Source organism: Coptis chinensis, chromosome 1, assembly GCF_015680905.1.
Source record: "Coptis chinensis isolate HL-2020 chromosome 1, ASM1568090v1, whole genome shotgun sequence".
Classification (NCBI taxonomy): Eukaryota; Viridiplantae; Streptophyta; class Magnoliopsida; order Ranunculales; family Ranunculaceae; genus Coptis; species Coptis chinensis.
In genome coordinates, this window is record NC_141456.1 from 16,902,947 (window position 1) to 16,927,928 (window position 24,982).

The 24,982-nt window shown below is 38.2% G+C and overlaps 2 protein-coding genes, 1 long non-coding RNA gene and 1 pseudogene across 4 annotated transcripts; 1 reads left to right on the plus strand and 3 right to left on the minus strand.

The window, feature by feature from the left end:
* Nucleotides 1-768: 768 nt before the first annotated feature.
* Nucleotides 769-7,775, minus strand: LOC147522553 (glutathione S-transferase U9 pseudogene; annotated as a pseudogene). Its single transcript, XR_015199519.1, has 3 exons — nt 7,189-7,775; nt 2,177-2,492; nt 769-1,785 (listed from the first exon to the last, which is right to left on the minus strand). The product of XR_015199519.1 is annotated as a glutathione S-transferase U9 pseudogene (transcript).
* Nucleotides 7,776-14,712: 6,937 nt separating this feature from the next.
* LOC147522554 (uncharacterized) lies at nt 14,713-16,025 on the minus strand. Its single transcript, XR_015195374.1, has 2 exons — nt 15,637-16,025; nt 14,713-15,203 (listed from the first exon to the last, which is right to left on the minus strand). It is a non-coding gene; the product is annotated as an uncharacterized LOC147522554 (long non-coding RNA).
* Nucleotides 16,026-18,044: 2,019 nt separating this feature from the next.
* OTP87 (pentatricopeptide (PPR) repeat-containing protein) lies at nt 18,045-21,252 on the plus strand. Its single transcript, XM_086594131.1, has one exon. The coding sequence runs from the start codon at nt 18,142-18,144 to the stop codon at nt 20,830-20,832; it is 2,691 nt and encodes an 896-aa protein (XP_086450257.1). The 5' UTR covers nt 18,045-18,141; the 3' UTR covers nt 20,833-21,252.
* A 108-nt stretch (nt 21,253-21,360) lies between these two features.
* Nucleotides 21,361-23,765, minus strand: LOC147522556 (putative NAC domain-containing protein 94). Its single transcript, XM_086594137.1, has 3 exons — nt 23,098-23,765; nt 22,330-22,631; nt 21,361-22,246 (listed from the first exon to the last, which is right to left on the minus strand). Exons 1-3 carry the CDS (start codon nt 23,276-23,278, stop codon nt 21,518-21,520), a joined length of 1,212 nt encoding a protein of 403 aa, XP_086450263.1. The 5' UTR covers nt 23,279-23,765; the 3' UTR covers nt 21,361-21,517.
* Nucleotides 23,766-24,982: the final 1,217 nt, after the last annotated feature.

The window sequence follows — 24,982 nt, forward strand, 5'->3', positions numbered from 1 at the left end:
GTGTGTATGGGGGGATCCTAATTGGCTCATGTAGTGGGTAATACTCCCTCAAGTATATGCATTTCAGCATTTGCTGGCCACTTGAACCCATGACGATGTCTAAATGGCATGGATTTCCCATGCCAATTTTTTCGTTCATGTAGTAGAAGAAATAATACATAGGACCAATGGTAGTCTGTGACTCTCTGATCATCTACAACCCTTACCTGAAGTATAAGAACTGTTGAAATTATAGAGTTAATTTTCTTGAATATCTACTGACTTCAAAAACTTCGCCATCAAGTGTTTATTGTTCACAAGCACTTCAATCTTTTCGTTAGAATCCATTATAAGGTGCTAGAATTGATGTTTCGTCCCACCACTGCACTCTTCAAACTAATGACACTCTAGTATGAAGTTAATTTCTGCCGCTCTCCCACTACAGTATCCCACTAAGAAAAAGAAAATATGCTGAATAATCAATAATGAAGTACGTCTATGATTTGGCAAATAGCAAAGAAGTTACACCAAAGAAAGTTGCTTAATTACAAAAAAATAAAAATAAGGGTGAACTAGTGTTGCCCCCTATTAGATGAGCCAATTAGGATTTTCCTCATGGGAAATTAGGATCTCCCTCTTAAATATATACAAAAAAAATTTGGTCAATCCAATTTCATTTTTTTTTTTTTTTTTTTTGTATTTAGGAAAAGACCCTAATTTTCCATCTAATAAGAAGGAAATCCTAATTGGCTCATCTAGTGAGGGGTAATATTGGTTAACCCTAAAAATAATGTTATAAAAGAGAGTCGACAATAGAAGTTCAGTGCTAATCACTTTGAGTCTTTGACGAAGGTGGTTCAAGAATGACGTATGGTTAAGCCAATGTGTCTTCTTAAGAGTTTAATTAGTGTACAAGCACAAAGACCATGTAGCAATTCAAATTGGTCCCCTGCTTTCAACTGCATGACAATAGTTTCATTTTTTTCCCTCGCTTGTTCTAGTCTTAAGTTTTGGAAGTAAATTCATGGTTTTGATGCCCTTAGATGGTGCATTCCTTATGCACTACAGCTACTGCTCTTGAGAAATGGATGGTTTATTAATTACTAGAGAAACATATTCCATGTCGATATATGGTTTTGTATACATTAAAGGGTTAACCAATATTACCGCCCTACTAGATGAGGCAATTAAGATTCCCCCCTACTAGATGGGAAATTAGGGTCTCTCTCCTAATACACAAAAAAAAAAAATCAAATTGAATTGATCAATTTTTTTTTGTGTGTGAGACCCTAATTTCCCATCTAATAGGGGGGAAATCCTAATTGGCTCATCTAGTCGTGGGAGGTAACACTAGTTCACCCTACATTAAATTGAACTGTGCTGAAGTACACCAGGCAGTTAATGATATTTGTAAGTAGTGAATAGTGATCAAGCTTTGGTATTTGATAACTCAAGAGCCCTTTGCTGCTTATACTGGAGAACACGATTGACCAACCCTTCATGAAGTGGTATGGTCTCCTTCACCACAGGATGAGTTTTCATTGCAGTCACCCAGTCAAAGAACAATGGGTGTATTTCCGGGATAATTAGCTTGGCCCCAGTAATCTCTTCAATGGCTCTGTAAGAGCAGGCACTCGAACCCAAGACGAGGTCCAGATACCCTGGAGTTTCACAATTGAAGAAAGGACTCTTTCCTGAGAAATCCCTCTTAATTCCTTCTTCAAGCACGCTTACGTTCTCTATGTATTCTTTAATGACTTCAGCTTTCTCTTCACCTTCAGACATTACAAGGGGCCTGGAAAGTATCTACGATAAAAAACAAAAGTTCAAAAAGAAATGATCATTCAGAATAAATTGTTAGATGTTAAATCAATATCAAGGAATTCGCTAGCCAAGTTTAAGGCGGGAGCAAACATAAACGATACAAGAGGCTTAACTGACCATAGCGTTAAAATTCATGTTCTTATATTGATTCAACATTTGATCAATTTTTATGGCTTTGACAAGTTTGTACCACGCATAGCAGGCTATTGTACGTTGCAAAAGGACTCACTATACGGCGAACTTCCAAACAAATAAACAGTATAACTTTTCAATTTATTACATCTTGATATTAAGATATATTCATGTCATTCATAAAGTATAATGGTGTTCCCTATTGTTCAATAACAAAAGTAGTTAAACTAAGTGTAGTTACCTTTTCATCAATAAAGTTGGCCCAGAATCGGACCATGGCTCGTTCATAAGGATCCTCCGGGAGTAACTTGGGAGCATAATTCCAATGATCGTCAATATATTCGAGGATAATAGCTGATTCAGCGATCGGTTTACCATTATGTACGAGTACAGGAACCTTCTTATGAACTGGATTGTATTGAAGGAGCGACTCACTTTTGTTGCCCAGATCCTCTAGCATGAACTCGTAAGGTATGCCCTTTAGTTTAAGGGCAATTTCTACTCTCTTCGTTGGACTTGGAGATCTAGACGAGTAGACGACGCACCAAACAACTTCACTTCACTTGTGTCTCCCATGTTCTCTTTCTCAAATTGAAACAACAAAGATCAAATGTATAAAGCTAGTGAACTAGCTTCTATTTGTTGAGTGATGATTATGGTATTAGTGAAGTCTTATGGTATTAGTGAAGTCAAATACATATGTTAGTGAATGTGCACATGTTCCATTGTACTTATAGGACTAAGTAAATATTTTTGTGTTAAAATTTTCCTTTTCTTCTACACATCACACCACCAAGAAAGGAAAAATATGTCGTTAAAGAATAGGACAAAGTATTATAAATAGATACATCCTGAACTCGCGATGATTCCAACTTCCAAGTGGAGCCGGGAGAAGCTTATTTGTTTGTCTCTTGCTGCTTGAAATGTGGTGTCATAGGAATAAGGCAAATACATAACGGACATGATGAAGAAGGTCGATGATCCTTCAAAGAACAAGCTAGGTTCACATCCAAACAAGTGATACAAGCCATTCAAGCAATCCAAGATTCTCATAGCTCAGATGCAACTATCCCAGGTCCTAAGGCTAAACTTACGTTTTACGCTAGCAAAAAAACTAAATAAATAAAATGATGTACTGCCTTTGACAGGATTAGTAACTTATATTGCTACGTGACAGTATCCTCCCAATGCAATGCACTTGGATTTTCAGAGCAAGTATACCCATGACGATGTCCAGATGTCCTGTGTCACAGCCCGAATTTCTAAACAATAACAAAGTGAATATTTGAAATATAAATATCTTAAACATCACTTTGGGTTCACTTTGTTTAAAACTTCGGTATGATGGAGGATATACTACACATACAAACCCTAATAGCCATGTCATAAAAGAAACAACTTAAATTAAAATAATCCCAATAATTATCCGTCATTGCTTTATTAAGATATCATCCGTCCAAATAAAACATCAAACAAACTCTCAATATAAAATTCCTCACTACCATGTTCTCATGCCATGAAAAAGGTAAACTACATTATTACATTCTTCCAATAAAGAATCAGACCTAAAAGAAAACTAATGGATTGCTCCAGGCACGAATCCCAATCACACGCCGCGATTCCACTGCCTTCCACCTATGTTCCCAAGAACACACTCACGTTGCAAAAACAAAGCAAACATGGGTCAGCAAAATGGAATTTGCTGGTATGAGTAGACTAACTACATATAAACATTTCAAACTCTACTTATCCAACTAACACTTTAAATCTATCATAACCTAATCTTTCTCAGCTTGGAAGACAGTTAGTTTCGTCATCTCAACCGGCATAGTTTCTTCCTAAGCAAAACTTCCTTTTTATTAACTTCCATTTTATCAACTCATTCTAATAACTCCTTTTAATATCTAAATAATTGAATTACACTTACCGATATCCGCCGCTGTATAAGGGTAGGACCGCGTCTCTGCACAAAATATTATTAAGTCCTACCCTCCTGCAAAAGAAAGTTAGAACTTGTATATATAACATATGTAGATATTCTATATGTATTCAAAGGTAAACCCAAGCACGCTCGTATAAACAAATCAATTTCTCTTATCAATTAACCAATTACTTTTTTTATACACCCACCCTTTAGTACATACTCCACGATTTTCACTCCACACATTTGCCAAATCACACATTCCTGTGTGCCTCTCTCCCACCGAATACCACAATGTCATAGCCATCTCTGGGCTTTCATACACATATTTCACAGCCTCTTTGGGCACAAAAACTCAGGTCATTCATGGTACATTCAATGAATACCTTAGGTCATTCCTGCCACATTCAAGGAATACCTATCATATCACTAACGGGCCATTCATGGCACATTCAATGAATACCCAATCCTACATTCCTGTACACTCAAGAAATTCAACTAACCCGCAAGGCGAATACCTTAGTTCCTCTTTAGGGCAGTCCACTGCAATCTGGTCATTCATAGCACATTCAATGAATACCCGGGTCATTCATGGCACATTCAATTAATACCCATATATAACACTAATGGGCCATTTATGGCACATTTAATAAATGCCCACCTAACATATGACTTCATCAGTCATAAATTCAATTCCAAAACTTGAGGCGTGGAGAGTTCTAAAAGGGTGCGGTAAGTTTTGTTTACGCATTATTGTACTTTTATTGCATAGATTATTTCGAGGGAACGTAGGAATATCTTGATTCAATTATTTTTGGTTTACGCGTTATTAATTTCATGAATGTATAAGTGTCATAACGTTGTGTATCGCAAAAGACTGAAAAATCACAAAGCAGTAAATACACGTACACAAGTATATTTATAAAGGTCCTAGCCTAAGGTCAAACACGTTAATAGTCCTAGACTTATCCTATTAGACCGAATCATAATTTTAGGAAAAAGTCAAATTTTCGGGTCAACTGGTCAAAGTCAGAGTCCACAAACTCTTCTAACCCAAAGGCCCAAAAATAAAAATCCAAAAGTAAAAAGATATTAGCCCACACGATTTTGGCCCAAGCCCAAATTCGTTTTTGCTACTGTTCATCTCCTTCCCTCATTCAACTTCCAGCCACGACCGACCACCACAACAGCCACCACCGGCCATCCATGACAAAAAAGAACCCAGCGGTTTTCATCCTCGCAAAAACCCCTACACACCTATCCTAACAATTCATGATTCTGTTATACTGTAAAAATCACATCCCACGCCATTAACAACCTTTGGAGCTTCGACAGCTCCTCCCCAGCACCCAATCCACCTAACATATTCACCTCAACCCAACAACCATGTCCCAACAAAAATCCAAACAACAACAACATTCAAACAACACATTACAAATCCGAACGGTTTGGGGTCTTGGTCGAACGCCATTAATGGCTGTTTCAAGGCTTCCCCTCACCCAATCAACCCAAACACCAATTCGATACCCAACTCTTCATTACCACAACCAAACATCATCAATAACATTCAAATTTAACACTTCAACATTTCCACAAATCAAAAAAATGAAATATACTTCAACCACAAAACAGGAAGGACGGTTTGGTGCTTTGGTGCTGATGGCGACGCCATTACCCAATCGATGTCCGGACCGACGGTTTAAATGCCAAAAATTCGTCCTAGTTATTTACTGCAGTGTTTCCAAATGGTATCTAACATAGTCGACACCATTAACAGAATCGGCACCCTTTAACAGAGTTTACCAGATAAAAAAAAACCAACATTACTGTAGCAGAAACAAATATTTAAAAAGATCGTCAGACTACTCACCGTTTAAAACCGAACAGCTTCCCGAGAGCGAAACCCCGAAAACCCAACGCTCTCGTCAATAAACCGGGCGATCTTTCTTGTTCAAACCCCCTTTTTTTTTTTCTCTTAGTAAAACTTTTTTTTTTTTTTTTTCTAAAACTCCCATTTTGTTTTTCCCTAAAAACTCTACGTGAGAAACCCCTATTTTCTGGTTTTTAAAACCTCCCCGAAAACAAGGGTTTTAAACCTATCTACTTACTTACGAGCTTTTATCCAAAAACTACTGGATATCTTATCTCTGTTATTTATTTACATTATTATTATTATTATTATTAATATTATTATAGGAAAAGCAAATAAAAGCCGGGGTGTTATAATATACACACCTTAAAAGGATCTCGTCCCGAGATTCAAGGTAGAGTGTCAGAGAAGAGCTCAGGGTGCATCTGCCTTATCTTATCTTCAAGTTCCCAAGTCACGTCATTTTCCCTTTCACTTCACTGCACTTTTACCAAGTTTACAATCCTCCTCCTAAGGTGTTTCACATCCCTATCTACTATCGTGATAGGCCGCACTGTAAAAGTAACATCATCGTTCAACTCTAGCTCTGTTGGCTGAACAACCTCAGTAGGATCTTTCACACATTTCCGTAGCATAGACACGTGGAAGACATCATGAATCATTGCTAAGTTAGGCGGCAAAGTAAGACGGTACGCCAAACTACCAACAGAGGCTACTATCTCATATGGTCCAATATATCGTGGACTCAGCTTTCCTTTCATGCCAAACCTCATAACTCCTCTCATAGGGGAAAGCTTCAAAAACACAAAATCGCCTACAGAAAACTCTACCCGTTTCCTCTTCAAATCTGCATAACTTTTCTGCCTACTTTGTGCTGTCTTAATCCTTTCTCTAATGACTTTAATCTGTTCAGATGTCTCTCTCACTATCTCAGGCCCAAGCAATACTTGGTCTCCCACATCTGCCCAACAAGCAGGTGATCGACATGGACGCCCATACAAAGCCTCAAAGGGTGCCATACCGATGCTCGACTGGAAACTGTTATTATATGCAAACTCCACCAAAGGTAAATGCTCCTCCCATCTTCCACCAAAATCCATTACACAAGACCGTAACATATCTTCTAATATTTGATTCACCTCTGCAATGCGTCCATCCGTGCGAGGATGATAAGCGATGCCTCATCGCCAAACTAGTGCCCATAGCACGCTGAAAACTCTTCCAAAACTCGGAAGTGAACAAAGGATCTCGATCTGAAACAATACTCACTGGAATCCCATGTAACCTGACCACTTCCCGAATGTACAAGGAAACCAACTTATCTGTATTTCTACGCACGTCAATAGGAATGAAATGAGCAAATTTCGTTAGATGATCAACAATAACCCAAATAGATTCATTACCTCTCCGAGACTTAGGCAAGCCATCAATGAAATCCATTGAAATGTGCTCCCATTTCCACATCGGTATCTCTAATGGCTGCAATAATCCAGAAGGCCTCTGATGCTCTGCCTTAACCTGCTGACAAGTTAAACACTGAGAAATATATTCTCCGACATCTCTTTTCATTCCTTCCCACCAAAAGGTCCTCTTCAAGTCTTGGTACATCTTCGTTCCTCCAGGATGAATTGTAAACCGAGAACGATGAGCTTCATATAATATTTCCTTCTTTAACTCTGTATCATCTGGTACACATAATCTCTCATGAAATCTCAATCCTCCATCAGAATCTACTGCCCAATCAGACGGACAATCATCTAAAATATCAATGACCAGATCATCTAACCGACTCAAAAGAAATCGGTCTCTGTGCTGCATGGCAATCACTCTACTGAATATCACCGGCCTAACCTCCAAACTGCATATATACCCCTCATCTGTATCTGGTGTAGTCCGGACGTCATAAGCTGCTATAGTCTCTAAACTCTTCCACTCTTGCACCATAAGTGTGGTCAAAACACCAGGCAATCGAATAAGTGCATCCGCCACTACATTGCTCTTGCCTGGGTGATACTGAATCTCGAAGTCATAACTACTTATGAACTCCATCCATCTCTGCTGTCTCATATTCAACTCCTTCTGTGAATAAAGATACTTCAAACTCTTGTGATCTGTGTAAAGCTCGAACTTCTCACCATATAAATAATGTCTCCACACTTTCAAAGCAAAAACCACTGCCGCTAACTCCAGATCATGAGTAGGATAATGTCTCTCGTGTATCTTCAACTGTCGTGAAGCATACGACACCACCTTCTGGTCTTGCATTAACACACAACCCAAACCAGTTCCACTAGCATCTGTAAAAACCACTAGCTTTCCGCCTCTAGTCGGGATTACTAGAATTGGAGTCAGAGTCAACCTCTGTTTCAATTCTAGGAAAGCTTTCTCACAATCATTAGTCCACATAAACTTCACATCTTTCCTAGTTAACTTGGTGAGCCGGAGCTGCAATAAGTGAGAACTTCTCAATAAATCTCCGATAATATCCAAATTAACCCCAAGAAACTTCTAATCTCTCAGAATGTGGTTGGTTGTTTCCATTCTTTCACTTCGCAGAACCTTCTCGGGTCTACAACAATCCGCTTCACTAGATACCACGTGTCCCAAGAAACAAATTTCTTCTTCCCAAAATGGCACTTGCTAAACTTAGCATACAACTTCGTTCGGGCGTTTGCATCACTATCTTCAAATGCATCTTATGTTCTTCTGTGTTTTGTGAATACACTAAAATGTCATCAATGAAAACAATCACAAATTTATCCAAAAAGGGCATGAAAATACGATTCATCGGATCCATAAAGAATGCGGTGCATTAACAACCCAAAAGGCATCACAGAAAACTCATACAACCCATATCGAGTTCTAAATGCAGTCAAAGGAATACTCTTCTCTTCAACTCCCATCTAATAATAACCAGTCCTTAAATCAAACTTTGAAAAAATCTTAGCCCCTTTCAACTGATCCAACAGGTCATCAATCCTAGGAAGCGGATACTTATTTTTTATAGTCACCTGGTTCAAATCCCTGAAGTCAATACATATCCTCAAAGTACCATCCTTCTTTGAAACAAAAATAGCAGGCGCACCCCATGGTGAGTTGCTCGGTCGTATGAACCTGGTCATACACACCTTAAAAGATTCAAACCCATATACTCAAAAAAATATGGTTAAGCCAAAAACAAAATCATTAAACATTAAACTCTTACCCCTTCTTGAGTAATTCCTCGACTTGCACTTTCATTTCGTCCAATAGCTTAGGTGCCAACCTGTAAGCCGACTTTGAAACTGGTGCAGTCCCTGGTAACAAGTCTATACAAAACTCCACCTCCCTCTTGGGTGGCAACCCTGGAATCTCCTGAAAAACATCCTCGAAGTCTCTCACTACTTCCACATCGCTGATATCCCTCGTGGGTATCTCTATAGAGCACAGGAAGCTAGACATCACTAAGTCCTCCTTACTAACACAGGTGTGAATCAACCTCGGCATGCCAGGTGTATTCACTATAACCTCCCTCCTTGCACAATCCAAGGTAACATGATAACGCGTCAACCAATCCATACCAAGTATGAAATGGAAACCCTTAAACCCCAAAACGATCAAGTCTACCATAAAGACACGTTCTAATAAACATAACTTAAAACCTTTGCACTCGTCATACAAGGTAACAGAACCTCCTAACGGTGTCTCAACACACAAGGGCTTAGGTAAAAGGGTAGTTTTAAAACTTCCTTTCTCAACATACTGACGAGATATAAAGGAATGTGAAGCACCCGAATCAAACAAAACTCTGAATGTAAACTGAGATGAACTAAAGGTACCTTCAACATTCCTGTGTCCCGCATAGCCGCATAGGCTCTACGCACGAGTGGTAGTCGGTGCTCTGTTCTCATTGATTACCACGCTTGGTAGGGCAATAACGAGATAAATGCCCCACCTCGCTACACTCCCAAAGCCCTTTCAACATGAACTATGGCTCGAGCATTGGTCTTTGGTGCGGGTAAAGTAATCTTCTTTGGTCGATCACGGGAAGAGCGGGGCTCGACCACAAGGCGGGGACCCCCTCCTCGGCATCGATTCCCCCGAGGTCTATAGCCTCGATCGCCCGGTGGCCTATAACCACCCTGGCGATGAAATCCTCCCCGGGGTCGGTATGCACCTGGCGATGAAATCCTCCCCGAAACCCCGGGGATGGTGGTCTCTCGAAGCGGACCCCTGGAGGTATATCATAAGGCCTAAACCTATTCGTCACTTTTTCTCTCTCAAAGGCCTAGGACCAACAACCGGTATCTCACCAAACTTCCTCTTCCCCTCGACTCTCTTGGGGCTGCATTCTCTCCTCATATCTCAAGGCCAAGTCTAACACACGCGATCAAAAGTGTCCCCATCAAAGGAATCAACTTGCGGACAAGTGACTCTCTAACCCACGATGAACTTTTTGTTTTCTTCTTGTTAGTATCCACAAGATAGGGAGCAAACCTCGATAACTCATTAAACTTGGTCACATACCCGATCCACAGACTTCCCGTCTTGAGTCAACTCGAGAAGAACTGTTGAGCCAACCGCTTTTCTTGCCTCGGGGAATGAACTTACTCTCAAATCTAATCTTGAAGTCTTCCCAAGTCAAAGTTCTAGTGTCGAGACTAGGGGTGAGAGCTCGCCACCAAAACCTAGCAGCATCATCAAGTTGGTGAGCTGCCAACTCCTGCTTCTGAATCTCAATAAGCTGCATACGCTCAAATACATTTTCACAACTTTGAATCCAAGACTCTGCTGCAATCGCATTCCCAACACCAGTAAATCGCTGCCCACCAAGAGTACCAAACTCCTTATTGCGCTTATCAAAAGGATCTCCCTGAACAGGATGGTTATTCTGCATAGCCTGCAACAACTGATTCAACTGTCCTCCTGACATCTGTACTGGAGTGTTCACTGCAGGTCCAGTAGTATTACCATTACGTGTCTCAACCATGATCTACAGTTCAAACAAAACTCCCATTAATATTCACATATATCCAAAACTCTCAATACTATAACCCATATTCCACATCCGAGGATCACTTAGACTTTCCAACACTAAGCTAACCTAGGCTCTGATACCAAAATGTCACAGCCCGAATTTCTAAACAATAACAAAGTGAATATTTGAAATATAAATATCTCAAACATCACTAGGTTCACTTGTTTAAAAACCCAGACTATGACGGAGGATACTACACATACAAACCCTAATAGCCATGTCATAAAAGAAACAACTTAAATTAAAATAATCCTAATAATTATCCGCCATTGCTTTATTAAGATATCATCCGTCCAAATAAAACATCAAACAAACTCTCAATATAAAATTCCTCACTACCATGTTCTCATGCCATGAAAAAGGTAAACTACATTATTACATTCTTCCAATAAAGAATCAGACCTAAAAGAAAACTAATGGATTGCTCCAGGCACGAATCCCAATCACACGCCGCGGTTCCACTGCCTTCCACCTATGTTCCCAATAACACACCCACGTTGCCAAAACAAAGCAAACATGGGTCAGCAAAATGGAATTTGCTGGTATGAGTAGACTAACTACATATAAACATTTCAAACTCTACTTATCCAACTAACACTTTAAATCTATCATAACCTAATCTTTCTCAGCTTGGAAGACAGTTAGTTTCGTCATCTCAACCGGCATAGTTTCTTCCTAAGCAAAACTTCCTTTTTATTAACTTCCATTTTATTAACTCATTCTAATAACTCCTTTTAATATCTAAATAATTGAATTACACTTACCGATATCCGCCATTTGTATAAAGGCTAGGACCGCGTCCATCCATGCACAAAATATTATTAAGTCCTACCCCTCCCGCAAAGAAAGTTAGAACTTGTATATATAACATATGTAGATATTCTATATGTATTCAAAGGTAAACCCAAGCACGCTCGTATAAACAAATCAATTTCTCTTATCAATTAACCAATTACTTTTCTTATACACCCACCCTTTAGTATGTACTCCACGATTTTCACTCCACACATTTGCCAAATCACACATTCCTGTGTGCCTCTCTCCCACCGAATACCACAATGTCATAGCCATCTCTGGGCTTTCATACACATATTTCACAGTCTCTTTGGGCACAAAAACTCAGGTCATTCATGGCACATTCAATGAATACCTTAGGTCATTCCTGCCACATTCAAGGAATACCTATCATATCACTAACGGGCCATTCATGGCACATTCAATGAATGCCCTGGGTCATTCCTGCCACATTCAAGGAATACCCAATCCTACATTCCCGTACACTCAAGGAATTCAACTAACCCGCAAGGCGAATACCTTAGTTCCTCTTTAGGGCAGTCCACTACAATCTGGTAATTCATGGCACATTCAATGAATACCCTTATATAACACTAACGGACCATTTATGACACATTCAATAAATGCCCACCTAACATATGACTTCATCAGTCATAAATTCAATTTCAAAACTTGAGGCGTGGAGAGTTCTAAAAGGGTGCGGTAAGTTTTGTTTACGCATTATTGTACTTTATTGCATAGATTATTTCAGGGAATGTAGGAATATCTTGATTCAATTATTTTTGGTTTACGCGTTATTAATTTCATGAATGTATAAGTGTCATAACGTTGTGTATCGCAAAAGACTGAAAAATCACAAAGCAGTAAATACACGTACACAAGTATATTTATAAAGGTCGTAGCCTAAGGTCAAACACGTTAATAGTCCTAGACTTATCCTATTAGACCGAATCATAATTTTAGGAAAAAGTCAAATTTTCGGGTCAACTGGTCAAAGTCAGAGTCCACAAACTCTTCTAACCCAAAGGCCCAAAAATAAAAATCCAAAAGTAAAAAGATATTAGCCCACACGATTTTGGCCCAAGCCCAAATTCGTTTTTGCTACTGTTCATCTCCTTCCCTCATTCAACTTCCAGCCACCACCGACCACCACAACAGCCACCACCGGCCATCCATGACAAAAAAGAACCCAGCGGTTTTCATCCTCGCAAAAACCCCTACACACCTATCCTAACAATTCATGATTCTGTTATACTGTAAAAATCACATCCCACGCCATTAACAACCTTTGGAGCTTCGGATGACTCCTCCCCCCGGACCCAATCCACCTAACATATTCACCTCAACCCAACAACCATGTCCCAACAAAAATCCAAACAACAACAACATTCAAACAACACATTACAAATCCGGACGGTTTGGGGTCTTGGTCGAACGCCATTAATGGCTGTTTCAAGGCTTCCCCTCACCCAATCAACCCAAACACCAATTCAATACCCAACTCTTCATTACCACAACTAAACATCATCAATAACATTCAAATTTAAGACTTCAACATTTCCACAAATAAAAAAAATGAAATATACTTCAACCACAAAACAGGAAGGACGGTTTGGTGCTTTGGTGTTGATAACGCCATTACCCACCGATGTCCGGACTTCCGGACGGTTTAAATGCCAAAAATTGTCTTAGTTATTTCTTCGCGGTGTTTCCAAATAGTATCTAACATAGTCGACACCATTAACGTAATCGGCACCCTTTAACGAGTTTACGGATAAAAAAAAACCAACATTATCAGTAGCGAAAACAAATATTTAAAAAGATCGTCAGACTACTCAGTATTTAAAACCGAACAGCTTCCCGAGAGCGAAACCCCGAAAACCCAACGCCTTCATCGGCAAAAAACCGGACAATCTTTCTTGTTCAAACCCCCTTTTTTTTTCTCTCAGTAAAACTTTTTTTTTTTTTTTTCTAAAACTCCCGTTTTGTTTTTCCCTAAAAACTCTACATGAGAAATCCCTATTTTCTGGTTTTTAAAACCTCTCCGAAAACAAGGGTTTTAAACCTATCTACTTACTTACGGGCTTTTATCCAAAAACTACTGGATATCTTATCTCTGTTATTTATTTACATTATTATTATTATTAATATTAATATTATTATAGGAAAAGCAAATAAAAGCCGGGGTGTTATACCCTGGATTTCCAATGCTAACGTAATAGAAAATAATAACATAGGACCAATGGTAGACTCTGGCCATCGACAGCCCTTGCATGAAGTATAAGAACTGTCGAAATTGTAGAGTTAATTTCCATCGACAGCCCTTGCATGAAGTATAAGTGTTTATGAATCAAAAGCACTTCTATCTATTCGTTATAATTGATGTTTAGTCCCACTGCACCTTTCCACTTAATGACTGTGGTCTGAACTTATTGTCTACTCAAGGAAGAAGTGTAATTTAACTTTGACTCGTTCTAATTAGAAGCATATAGAGGACCTTACGATGATCTACTAAACTTATGATGTGTACTAAACTTCATTGTAATTTTTCCTAACATATCAATACAATTTAATTTGCTCAATTAGCTCAAAAAAAAAAGTAATTTGACTTGTTCTTGCCTTTAAAAGAGGATGGATTAAGGTTTTGGTGGAAAATGATTCGGCTGCAGCTGTAGCCAATTTTGTTTCACGTAATATATATCCCATGGCACTTACAGGCAAGATGGAGACTAGAGAGTGTGTAAGCAGGAAATGACGCATCTATTGATTACTCATATTTGGAGAGAGGCCAATGTGTCCGCAGACATCCTTGCCAAAGCCGCTAGAGCTAATCTGCAACAAGATGAGACTGTTTCGCTTGCCCCAAGCGTCATATAAATGGGAGCTGCCTTATGAGAGATTTGAGGGATTTTGCTGATTTCGTATGGAAACCCATGTAACTGTCTCTCTTAGTCAACATCTTTTACCTTGGAATTGAGGAGGGACGGCATATGCCACCTCCTCATACCATGTTTTACCTTTCTACTTTTAAATGCAAATTCTACTTACCTAGCGAAAAAAAAACAGTATGACCCATGTTCCTTGGTGTACAAGCACAAAGTCAAAAGACCTTTGTGAATTGGACTTCTTATTTTTTTCCTTGCGAGATCAAGTTTTAAGATTTACGTAACGAAATGAGGAAATAATTTCATGGTTTATTTAATTACTAGAGAAACGTACTCCATGTCCATAGTTTTGCATACAACAAATTAAGCAGCTGAAGTACACTAGTCAATTATTGATAGTAGTGATCAAGCTTTGCTATTAGGTAGCTCAAGGACCCTTTGTTTATACTTGAGAAGGTGATTGACCAACCCCTCATGAGGTGGTATTGCCTCCTTCACCACAGGATGATTTTCCATTGCAGCCACCCAAGCAAAGTACAAAGGGTGTATTTCTGGTATAATCAACCTCGCTCCAATAATTTCTTCAATGGCTCTGTAGGAGCAGGCAGTAGAACCCATGAGGAGGTCCATATACCCTGGACTTCCACCATGTATGAAAGGACTCTTTCCTGAGAAATCCCTCTTAAGCCCTTCCTCAAGCACGCTTATGTTCTCTATGTAGTCTTTAATGGCTTTCGCTTTCTCTTCACCTTCAGACATTACAAGAGGCGTCGAACGTAACTATGATAAGAATAATAACACTTTAGAAATTAATTGTTAGAAGTTCTTTGAATCAGTTCAATATCGATGAATTCATAGGCCGGACAAGTTTAAGGCCGGAGCAAACATAAACGATACAAGTAGCTTAACAAACTATGTTATCCTAATTCAGTAATTCATGTTCTTATGATTGATTAAACATTTTATCAAATTTTATCTCTCCGATAAGTTTATACCGCGCATAGCAGGGTACTGTTACAAATGATCGAGAGAACATACTATTGGGACTTGGGAGAACTTCCAAACAACCAACTCTTTCACTTTTTAGTTTACATTACACCAAAAGAAAACAGTTATGCTGGTTTTATCTTCCCAGTAATGTGCCAAGCAATTACATCTTGATGTTAAGATCTGGTAAACAATGAGAGTAAGTAAACTGAGTAAGTGTAGTTACCTTTTCATCAAAAAAGTTGGCCCAGAATCGGACCTTAATTAGCTCGTTCATAAGGATCATCAGGAAGTAATTTGGGAGCATTTTTCCAATGTTCATCGATATATTCCAGAATGATAAGTGATTCAGCGATCGGTTTGCCATTGTGTATTATTACAGGAACCTTCCTATGAACTGGATTGTATTGAAGGAGCAACTCACTCTTGTTTCTCAGATCCACTAGTATGAACTCATAAGGTATGCCCTTGAGTTTAAGGGCAATCTCTACTCTCTTGGTTGGAGTTGGAGATCCAGACCACACACCATACAACTTCACTACACTCAAATCTCCCAACGTTCTCTATCACACACCATACAACTTTATTGAGTGAGAACTTGGACAGTGGACTTGATTTTTGTATTAGTCAATGTGCACTACATGTTCCATTGTATATAGCCGATATAATACTACTAACTTACTAAGTATATATTTTTGTGCCAAATATTTAGAGGTCGTTTGTTTTTCTGAGCCTATGAATCTTTGAATCTTTGAATCTTTGAATGGCTCATTCTCTTCGAATGCTAAATGTCGATTCTTTGAATTCTAAAAACATGTTTGTTTTTGTTAGAATAACCTCGGCTCAAGAAAATTTGAATATAAAAATCATTCGACAATTTTACTCATGCTATCTATTTTAAACACTAACTTGATTTCTTGTTAAACAAAATATATATTATATTTGAAGAGAAGAGATGGATTATCGAAAAAAAATAAATGATAAATAAATTTATTTAAAATTATGTTTTCACAAATATATTTTTAACGGTTTATTTTCATATTTTGTTTATTTTCAGAATATATATATGTAATTCTATTTTTAACAAAGTGGATATCATTCACCCAAAAAATGAAAAAACCGTGGCGCCAACATCAAATTTTGAAGAACTTATTTTGAAGCCATAAAAAAGTCGGTTAGGAAAGTAGATGGGTTCTTAAGAAAGGGCAAGAAGGGACTTCTTGTTTCAAATATTAAATTCAAAGATTCGAGGAAGAAATTTTGGTGTTGAATCTTTGAATGCTAAAAGTACCACTGAATTCTTAAACTACTTAAAAAAAACAAACAAGTTTTGAGCCTCTGAATGCTTAAAACTTAAGTTTAAGAGGTTCTGACTGCTGAATTCAAAAAAAACAAACAACCCCTTAATATGTACACATCACACCACCAAGAACCACCAACAAAAGAAAGGAAAAATATGTATATCCTGTACTCGGGATGGTTATCATCACTATCTATGACGACCGGTTTCGAAATCACTCAAAAACAAGACCGAAAATTTTGGACGACAAATCGATATGTCGCCGAAATATTTCATTTTTTAAGCAATCCGAAATCGAATGATTTGATATTTTGCAGCCAAATATTTAAGCCTTTTTAGCCCGATATATATTGGCAAAACTGAACTATATCTTTATTTCAACGATATAATTGATATTTCTGACCGATATATCTGATTTTGACCATCAATTTTGTTGACTTTGATCGATGTTTGATTGCTTTTTTATTATTTTTTTTGATATTTTTGATATATATTACTATATATCGATGATATTTTCCGATATATTGACACAATTTTTTTTTGACCCGTTAACAAAAAGAGATATATCATCTTATATATCGATATTTTTGATATATTTCATTTTTTAAAGGGTCTGAAATATCGCCCGCTTTCAAAATATTAGGCCTTGCTCAAAAAGACACATTTGAAATGCAAATAAATAACTTAAAAAATCATATTTCGGGTGAAAATAACCAGTAAATACAAATAGCTTTGATTTGATTTTTTTTTCCGATTTTACCTTTATGTCGTTTTGGTAAGAAAATAATGGTTACATCTTACACTGCATGCACATTGTCACAATGTGCAAAAGGTATGCACACTGAATGTACATACACCATTAGGTAAAGTCCATCAATGTGTTGTGCACATTTAATGTGTCATACCACAGTGAATGTGACCTCAATAGATACGCACTCTGAATGTGCATACCCCATTAGTGCCCACTGATTGTCTTTAGCAAAAAAAAAAAAGTGTATGCACACGATTTTGCATTTCTATTTTTAGGTATGCAAACTGATAGTTGTGATTGTTGTGACGTATAGTGCAATAAGTATGCACACTGAATATACATACAAATTCCAAAATGAAATCAATTGCAAAGAATATTAGAAATAGTAGCAAATAACATTACGAATGTGTCAAGAATGGGATTCGAACCGGTACCTGAAACTGGCGCCTTAGACCAACTCGGCCATCTTGAATTCAACGTTTGAATTGCGAAATGTTTTTTAATTTGTCTAAAGTATTTCAATTATTCTGAACACCTGACCAATCCAGCCCAACCACTTACCAATATTTAGTCTAAAAAGGCCCATATCAGTATCTGTTAAGAACTCCCGCGCGTTTACAAAACAAGCGCCATAAATTTATTCAAAACACACTATGATTTCACTCTACTTCTAAAAACAAATGAAGACTTTAAAGTTCCAACAAATCTCCCTACCCAAAACTTCACTTCCATCTCTTAGATTCTTATCGTCTCTCGCGCGACTCGAAAACCTGATAAATTTCCAAAGCCAAAATGAAACTAATCAATATTCTTTCAATCCATATCATTTCTTCACTGAAGAGACTAAACCTCAGAAGCCCACTATCAATGAAACCCAAATTATTCATTCACATACTTTAAAAGCAGGTGTCCTACAAAATGATGTATTTGTTGCTAACTGTGTTGTTGACTGGTATTGTAAGTTGGCGAAAATGGACTACGCGTTTCGTTTGTTTGAAGAAATTTCTGAACCGAATGTTATATCGTGGAATGTGATGATATCGGGTTATAATAGGAGTTCACAGTATGATGATACTTGGAGGGTTTTTTGTAAAATGAGGGTTTTAGGATTTGATCCTAATCAGTATACTTATGGGAGTGTTCTTTCTGCTTGTGCAGCTTTGAGAGGTATTTGGTATGGTAATCTGATTTATTGTCTTGTTATTAAGAATGGGTTTTACTCAAATGGGTATGTTAGGACTGGAATGATACATTTGTTTATGAAGAGTTTTTGTTTTGAGGAAGGGTTGAGATTGTTTTCTGATGTTTTGTGTGAGAATGTTGTTTGTTGGAATGCTATAATTTCTGGAGCAGTTATAAATAGGGAGAATTTTGTTGCACTAGAGGTTTTTAGCCAAATGTTGTGTGGAAATTTGATGCCCAATAATCATACGTATCCGAGTGTTTTATCTGCTTGTACTGCTCTTGGGGAATTGGAGCTGGGTAAACAAGTTCATGGATGGGTGCTCAAATGCGGCTTGCAAGGAGATGTCTTTGTCGGAACTTCTATTGTAGATATGTACGCCAAAGTTGGTGATATCAATGATGCTGTTAAGGGATTTTCACTTATGGTGATTCATAATGTTGTTTCTTGGACTGCAATCATAGCAGCTTTTCTTCAGAGGGAGGATCCTGTATCTGCTCTCCAGTTCTTCAAAGAAATGAGAAAAGTAGGTGTAGAAGTTAACAATTATACTTTAACTAGTGTACTCACAGCTTGTGCCAAACCTCAAATGATGAAAGAAGCTATCCAAATCCATTCTTTGATTTTAAAATGTGGGTTTGATTCTGATTCCACCGTCATAAATTCTTTGATCAATATGTACTCAAAAATGGGAGATGTTTTTTCGTCTGAGGTTGTTTTTAGAGAGAGTGGAACTGCAACTGATGTCGAGAGCTGGGCAGTTATGATATCTGGTTTTGCACAGAACCAGAGTTCTGGAAGAGCATTTGAAACGTTTCGGAGGATGATTCTGGAAGGAATAAGACCTGATAAGTTTTGTAGCTCTAGTGTTCTAAGCATCATAGAGTGTATAAATCTGGGAAGACAGATCCACTGCTACATCTTGAAAGTTGGGTTGGTCTCAGATGTTTCCGCTGGGAGTGCTCTTTTTACCATGTATTCCAAATATGGCAGTTTGGAAGAAGCTTACGAAGTTTTTGAACAAATACATGGCAAAGACAAAGTTTCATGGACTTCAATGATTGCCGGTTTTGCCGAGCATGGCTGTGCAGATCAAGCTTTTCATTTATTCCAAGAAATGGTGTCTGAAGGAATGAAACCTGACCGGACAACCTTATCTGCAATTCTCATGGCTTGTTCTGCTGTTCAGTCCTTGCAAAAAGGTAAGGAAGTTCATGCATATGCTCTTAATGTAGGAATAGGCAGTGATTCACTTGTTGGTGGCGGACTTGTGGCTATGTACTCCAAGTGTGGGGCTCTTGTTTCTGCGAGAAAAGTGTTTGAGTTGATGCCTCGAAAAGATCAGGTGTCATGGTCCTCATTGGTTTCAGGGTATGCCCAAAATGGGTATGTTGAAGATTCGATCTTGCTATATCATGAGATGCTGGTTGCTGGAATGGATGTAGACTCCTTCACAGTTTCGTCACTTCTTGGGATAGCTGCTACTCTGACAAAAGCAGACCTAGGTAAGAAATTACATACCCCGGTTGTGAAAATAGGACTAAGTTCAGACCTCTCCGTAGGAAGTTCACTTATTACAATGTACTCAAAGTGCGGGAGCATTGAAGATTCTTACAAAGTGTTTGATCAGATCGAGAATCCAGACTTGTTCACCTGGACATCAATGATCATTGGCTATGCTCAACATGGAAAGGGTATGGAGGCTCTAAGACTCTTTGATCTTATGAGAAAAAAAGAGGTAGAACCTGATTCAGTGACTTTCGTTGGGGTGTTATCTGCCTGTAGCCACAGCGGTTTGGTGGAAGAAGGCTATTCCCATTTGAACTCAATGACCAAATACCATGGAATTAAGCCAGGCTCGCGGCACTATGCCTGCATGGTCGATATTCTTGGTCGGTCAGGCAGACTGGAAGAGGCTGCAAATTTTATTGCTCATATGCCTATTGAACCTGATGCTTTGGTCTGGGGAGCCCTGCTCGCTTCTTGCAAAGTTCATGGTGATGTTGAGCTAGGGAGGCTGGCAGCCAAAAGGGTTTTTGAATTGGAATCTACTGGTGCTGGAGCATATATATCTTTGTCAAACATATTAGCTGATGTGGGTCAGTGGGACGAAGTCATCAACATCAGAAGTCTGATGAAGGGTGTAGGGGTGCAGAAAGAACCAGGTTGGAGTCTATGTAAGAGCTAGATCATAAATCAGAGCAGCTTAATGATTTCAGACTGATTCAATGTTTGCCTCTTATAAACTGTCACCCAGAAAAGGAGGTTCGTGGAATATCAGACTGGTAGAGACTTTCTTCAAGTGAACCAGCTATTTAAGTGAAATAGAGTCAAAGTGAATAATTAAAAAATTGAAAGGTAGAAGGGATTAAAAAATACCAAGGAATACAGATCAGGACTATGAAGGATGAAATGTCCTTAGTTAAGGAAACTATAAGGCTTGGTTAGTTTTGTATACTACGGCACGCTTCAATGGCTCAAGCTGTACATTATAGTGTTTTTGGAGCCAACCAAAGTGCATATTTATTCAGTTGGTTTCGTCCATCTGGTATCTTACAGTCATTGTTCTCCTTCTCAACCGAAAAAGAAAATGAATTAAATTGCATTCTGATCATGTTTAGGTCACATGTCTGCTGGCATCTCAGTTTTAATTCTTGTATTTGCTCACGGACCTTCCAAATTTTAATGTTTCAAAACTTAGACTATACTACGTCAATTGGAAAGACAACTGAGGGTTGACAGAACTACTTGATTACCATACATGTATAGCAGAAGAACTGTACAGTACTACTGTAAACAGTATGCTTCACAATGATCTCCATCCTGTTTACTCAAGGCTAACAACCAAGGAATTCTAGTATACATTAATCAAATCAAGTGTAGCACTTGTTCGTGGAATAACTAGTAGACAACTCGCTTGGACATGGGGGAGAGTCCCAAGGCAGATTGGGTTTCCATGCATCAGGCATGTCGAGAGGTAGATTGAAGGGAAACCCAACTGATCGAACAGCACCCCAATTGCTGTTAATGTCGGATGTGTTTGGGTTTTTCCTCAAGCATGTATCTTCTTCTCCCATTCCCACGTTACCCTGCATCTCCTGTGGCGAAGTCAGGGAGAAACCGTTATACGGTTGTTGAGTCCCTGCGAAATCTATATTCTCTGAAGATTTACTGCTGTCTCCAACGAAGGCAGGGGATAGGTTTGCAAGCAAAGACGCGACATCGACTGTGCATTTGCTGGGTCCTTGCATATCATACGGCGAGAACATGAAGCCAGAAGGAATTTCTCCATTTAGACTTGGAGTTAAGTTTTGCTTAGAGAACATAGGATTAAAGGGTTTGTAGGATTGTACATCTATAGGAGGATAAGTAGTACTAGTAGTAGAGGACTGTTGTAAATCATTATTACAGCACAACTGGAATGATGATCTGGCTTCAGTATTGCAAGATATATTCCCAGAACTAAATTGAGTGCAGGCTGTTCCTTGAGGAAGTACATTGGCCCCAGCTGTTTCAGGGAATGAGGAGACCCATGAGTGAGAGAGAGCTCTCTGTGCCATGGAGTTTGTTTTTTTGAAGATCCTACATATAGCCCATGAATCCTGTGGGGAAAAGTAAGAAAATGGTTATTTCATGTTCGTCATCAATATACCATACCATAATATATATCTGAGACAAGTCTTACATTGGCAGGGTAGCTTTTGTCTATGGGCCTCTTGGGTGGGGTTGACTCAGTAACTGAAGGCAGCCGAAACTCATGCATCATCCAATCAGTTTTGATCCCTTTGGCTGCTCTGCCTCTATAGAACACAAGAGACTTCTTCAAGCCAATGCACTTGTTACCTTCGGAGGAATAGATGGGTCTGTCAGTTCCAGTGGCTTTCCAAAATCCAGCTCCAGTTACTCTGTTAGGTCTCGCACTGTTTCGATACTTGCGGTCCCTTGGGCAGTAGAAATACCACTCTTTCTCCCCGGTAGTTGCCAGCTCTTCTTGCACAGATGAGGTAGAATATGATTAGTTAAGTTCACAACGAAGATGGGAAACAGGTAGCCAATGAAGTCAACTTGTTTCAAAATCCATATTAAATTATCAAAAACTAGAAAACAAAACATAGAAAATGAAGTTGAAAAAAAGTTTACTTCAAATAATACTTATATTTTTGAATTGCGTCATGATGAATAGTATTATGCATTTGCGCTTAAGATTTTTGTTTGTCTATAAGCAGCAAGATTCTCTAAACATCTCAGACAAGGAGGAACTTGTTACTAAGTTTGCCACTTCACTCCAACGAAAGAAACAGTTAGTTAGTTGTCTTTCTTCCCTTATCATATATGCTTTTACCAGAATAGATAGTAAAACTGTTTTTACGTTGATAAGACATGTTTCTAACTGTTTAGTCTTACAAAAGGAGCAAATAAAATGAAATGATGCAGTGAAGGTGAACTTGCTTACTTGGAAGATCCCATGGATCGTGTTTGTATATATCCAGTTGCTTAATTAGCTCGATAGGTAGAGACCGATGCTGAATCTTCCTCTTTAAATAGAAACCAACAAGTTCCTCGTCGGTTGGATGAAATCGGAAACCAGGAAGCATAACTTCATCTACCTTCTCAAAGTCATTTTTCTCATCCATGACTCTTTTTACTCTCCTCCCTTAGAACTAGTTCCTCGAAACTGAGAAGAGAAAGAGAAATGAAACAGAAACTGAAACTGAACCTCAACTACTAGGGATGAGAAATTCCTGAAGTAGACTACTATTAAAGAAGAGCTTCTGAGAAATTAGACAAAGACACACAAGTGGAGGTCTCGAAAACTGTCCGTCTATTAGTATAAAATCTCAAAGTTGTGACTATAGCCTATAACGTGAACTCAAGAAACTCAGTTCAGTTCAGTTCACAGTACTTCAATTCACTTGGTTCAAAGCCATTATATGCTTCCTATAAAAGGGTCTGGTTCCGAAGCTTCGGCCGTCTTTTTGGGGTGACTGTAACAATGAAGAGCGTGTTTCTGCGAGTATCGCGGTGACTCGGGTAGAAACTCAAGCTAAGCTCTTCAGAACAACTACCAAGAAACCCAAGTCAAAAGGTTTGAAATAGAAGTTCTTACTTCTTCACTTGCCTTCTTGAAGCCATTTGAGGTGTTGTTTAAATCCAAAGTGTAGGATCTCAAGAGACTACAAACTGGGCAGTTATTGGGATATTCAAATCAAATTGTTTTCACACTTATCATTGAACTTCACCTCTATCTTTGGCATATCAAGACAAAGCAAGCTTCCAATGTAACACTATTTTAATCATCTTTTGTTGAATTGTTTTATGTAAACGTGGGGTGAGCCAAACTCCAATGCAAGAGCTGAAATCTATATTCAATACATAAGATTCTCTGTAAATTCCGCATAGACCCTTCTATTCTTTTTTTAGATATTGTATTAGTTACTCAGGATCCAAAATTTCTATTCTTCCTCAAAGCTTCTATTCTTCATTCTTCCCAATCAAATTACTATATCTGACCTGTCAGAATATAATATTTTAGATCTTTTGCAGATTCCTAGAGTGACCCACTTACCTTAAATAAGTAGACAGTAAAGGTGTAAACAACCACATGACCCCCTGAAGGCATGAACGAGGCCTCTCAACTCTCAACCTCTTTTGGAAGCAAATACACCGCCAGAGCTTAATGACTATTATGTCCTTGCTGCTTAGAAACTAGCTCTTTGCCTCCTGGGTTTCAAACTTTCAACTTATTTCTTGTTTTCTTTCTGTGTGCAGTGCACTATGTCCTCTCTGATTAAACGAAAGATACTGAGCTTTTTCCACAACTATACATACACTTATTCACTGATTGCGTTGGCATATTGACTTCATGAGCGTCATCACTTTTTTTTTTGATAACCACCACCCTATAACATCATCACTCATCAGTGTTTTGTTATTGTTATTAATATTATTATTAGTACTACTATTGGATTAGACTGAATAATATTTTGAATAGTATATCTTGTTGAACCAGAAATTGTTGAACCTCGCAGTTCTCACTGTTGATATATATGAGTTTTCCCGAGTCTATTCTAATATATTAATAGAATTGACATTTCACATAAGTTTAAACTTATAGAGAAATTGGCAATTTAACACTCACTAGATACCTTGAAAAAAAAAGATTAACAATGAAGAAAATGAAAAAGCACTCTTAAAATATTATTGAAATTAACTTAAAGCAAGTGTCTCTTTATGACTTTGTGTTAACAACAGGATGAGTTATTAATGTCCAAAAAAATATAAAGGCCTAAAATTCATTACCAACAATGATCAATAGGCCGGATAAAGTAGGAACCAAA